At 44.0% G+C, this 2,573-nt stretch overlaps 1 protein-coding gene across 1 annotated transcript; it reads right to left on the bottom strand.

Moving 5' to 3' along the window:
- Positions 1–1,477: 1,477 nt before the first annotated feature.
- LOC108974165 lies at positions 1,478–2,065 on the bottom strand. The gene has a single exon (XM_018941856.1). The coding sequence runs from the start codon at positions 2,063–2,065 to the stop codon at positions 1,478–1,480; it is 588 nt and encodes a 195-aa protein (XP_018797401.1).
- Between the last annotated feature and the right edge of the window lie 508 nt (positions 2,066–2,573).

Here is a 2,573-nt window from a genome sequence, read left to right as displayed (position 1 = left end):
TGTGGATCGCGTTAGTGTGGTGTGTTGTCGTGTGGTTGTTCAGTGTCGGATGTATAGAGGGGAGAGCTAACTCATCTAGCCAATATGAAAGGGAGATATGTGAGATGTTAGGTGACCAGGCACAGATAACAGCCTTAACCCATGAGGTATCTGTAGAGATCCGCGAACACAAATTAATGAGCTAAGCTCTTTTAGGGAAAGCTCAATTAAAAGTATGATACAGGCATACGCGGGTACGCAGACGGCGGTGATCAGCATTCCGGTATCGGACGCAAGAAAATTAATTCATGCACGTAAAATCAGGATTGGATGGGTTATATACAGAATAAGGGAGAAACCGAACCTTAAGAAGTGTTTCAGATGCCTGGAATATGGGCATCTTGCGAGGGCATGTACCAGCGAGGATGACAAAAGCAAGTGTTGCGCAAAATGTGGTGAAACGGGCTACTTCGCAAAGGAATGCGACAAAAAACCGTCCTGTGCGGCATGTAAAAAGACGAAATGAGAGTTGTGCAAATCAACCTAAATCATTGCGAAGCGGTCCAAGAGCTCCTGAAACGGACAATATACGAAAAGAAGATAGATTTGGCGATCGTCTGTGGACAGTATAAAAACATAAGTGCTGGTACTTGGACTTCCGACAAAGAAAGCAAAGCTGAAATATGGGCTTGCGGGGAAAACTCCTTCCAAGAGAAGCCGCTCTTAGGGAAATCATACTATACGCGAGAGAAAATAGGCGGAGTCTATTTCTACAGTTGCTACCTCCCTCCGAGTATACTACAAGGTGTTTATGAACAGATCCTCGATGAATTAGTCCAGGACGCCCTTAATACTACACCAAATGTGATAGCAGGCGACTTTAACGCGTGGGCAATCGAATTGGGTAGTAGCAAGACAAATGGACGGGGTAATGCTCTGCTGAAAACTTTCGAATTACTTGAAGCTGTGTTGCTTAATACGGGAGGTAGAAATACCTTCGAGAAGAATGGCCGCGGATCTATTATAGATGTTACGTTCGCCCTCAACTCACTGGCTCGATCTGCATGTTGGAAAGTGTGCGACTTCTACATACATAGCGATCACAAGGCGGTGTAAACAAGATACAGAAAAAAGGATGGAAGGTGGAAAGGCTAGATGAGAACATCTTCGACCTCATGCTGGGTGGAAAAATAGGTAGCTCGACCGACTTAGACCGACAAGCTGAAATGCTAGTAAATCATGTAAGTAGGGCTTGCGTCGCGGCCATGTGTAAAAAAAGGGCAAAACACATCCCGAAGATCCGCTTACTGGTGGATCGAGGAGATTAGCGCACTAAGAAGCGAGTGTCACAAAGCGATACGCCGCTTCCAAAAAAGCTTCGGTACGCTAGAACACACAAGACTGCGAGAATATTTTAAAAGAAAGCGAAATGAGCTCAAAAAGGCTATTAAAAGAAGTAAGACCTTAAGCTTCAAAGAACTATGCCTGAAGGGAGCCTTCATGTAATGATAACGATATCATCTTTCTGCAAATTCGGCGTTGAACGTATCCATTTCGAACGACGTTGAAGACTTACAAGATACTCGTCTCGCCATCGATTCCAGAAGTGTTGTCTAATTGACACAATGACTTGCCAACGTTGAAATATAATTCCCTTGAACACCTCAACGTCAGGGTCGGGAAGCCCCTTTATCGGTTCGCCAATCATGAAGTGTCCAGTAGTGAGGACTTCGAAATCATTTACATTTGTAGGAATAAAGCAAATAGGACGCGAGTTTACATATGCCTCAACTTCAGTCAGTACTCTTGCAAATTCTTCATAAGTTAGAAGCGAAGTATCTAAGGCCCGTTTAAGATGATATTTGATACGTTTTATACCAGCTTCCCAGAAGCCACCCATGTAAGGGGCGTTTGGAGGATTGAAATGCCAAAATATTTGGGCGTTTACGAAGTATGATGACACGCTTTCATCGCGAATGCAGCGTTCATAGGCTAATCGTAATTCCTTTTCAGCAAAAGTGCCGTTGCCAGATTGCTGACAGTGCAATTGACGAAAGGTCTCCAGCAAGTTCGAGATACATTGCATCAGTACTCATGCATGTAAATGAGCATATGTATGCCTTTGTAGATTTTGCACCTCTTTCATGCGTAACTTCACGGCGTAAGGGCCAGCGTAATCTGCTGCACTATGTAACGAACATCTGGTTGAAGTGACGCGACTTGGAGGCCTATCAGCTACGATTTGTTGTAATGGTTGACAACTCAGTCGTCTACAGCGAATGCTAGAAAAATTTTATATAAAAAAAACACCGTTGCATTTAGTTAAGAAGCGGCAAAAAACTTATAGCTGACTGGCGAAATGTATATTCGCACGGATCGAATGAAAAAGCGAGTTGGGCACCGTCCGCCAGTCCCTTTTGTTGATTGTGTTTGGTGTCCTCGTGTGTGGTGTGGATGATGAATATGGTGTAGATGTTTGGAGTATGATGTGTGGATGATATGGATGGTGTAGTCGTGTTGAGTATGGTGTCTATGTGTGGGATGTAGGAGTATTATATTAAGAGGGGGGTCAGGTGATCATTTAGCCCTCCCGG

The sequence above is a fragment of the Bactrocera latifrons genome, unplaced genomic scaffold (assembly GCF_001853355.1).
Source record: "Bactrocera latifrons isolate USDA-ARS-PBARC rearing strain unplaced genomic scaffold, ASM185335v1 scaffold_533, whole genome shotgun sequence".
NCBI classification, from domain to species: domain Eukaryota; kingdom Metazoa; phylum Arthropoda; class Insecta; order Diptera; family Tephritidae; genus Bactrocera; species Bactrocera latifrons.
The sequence above is the reverse complement of the archived record's forward strand: the minus strand, read 5'-3'. Positions and strand labels throughout refer to the sequence as shown.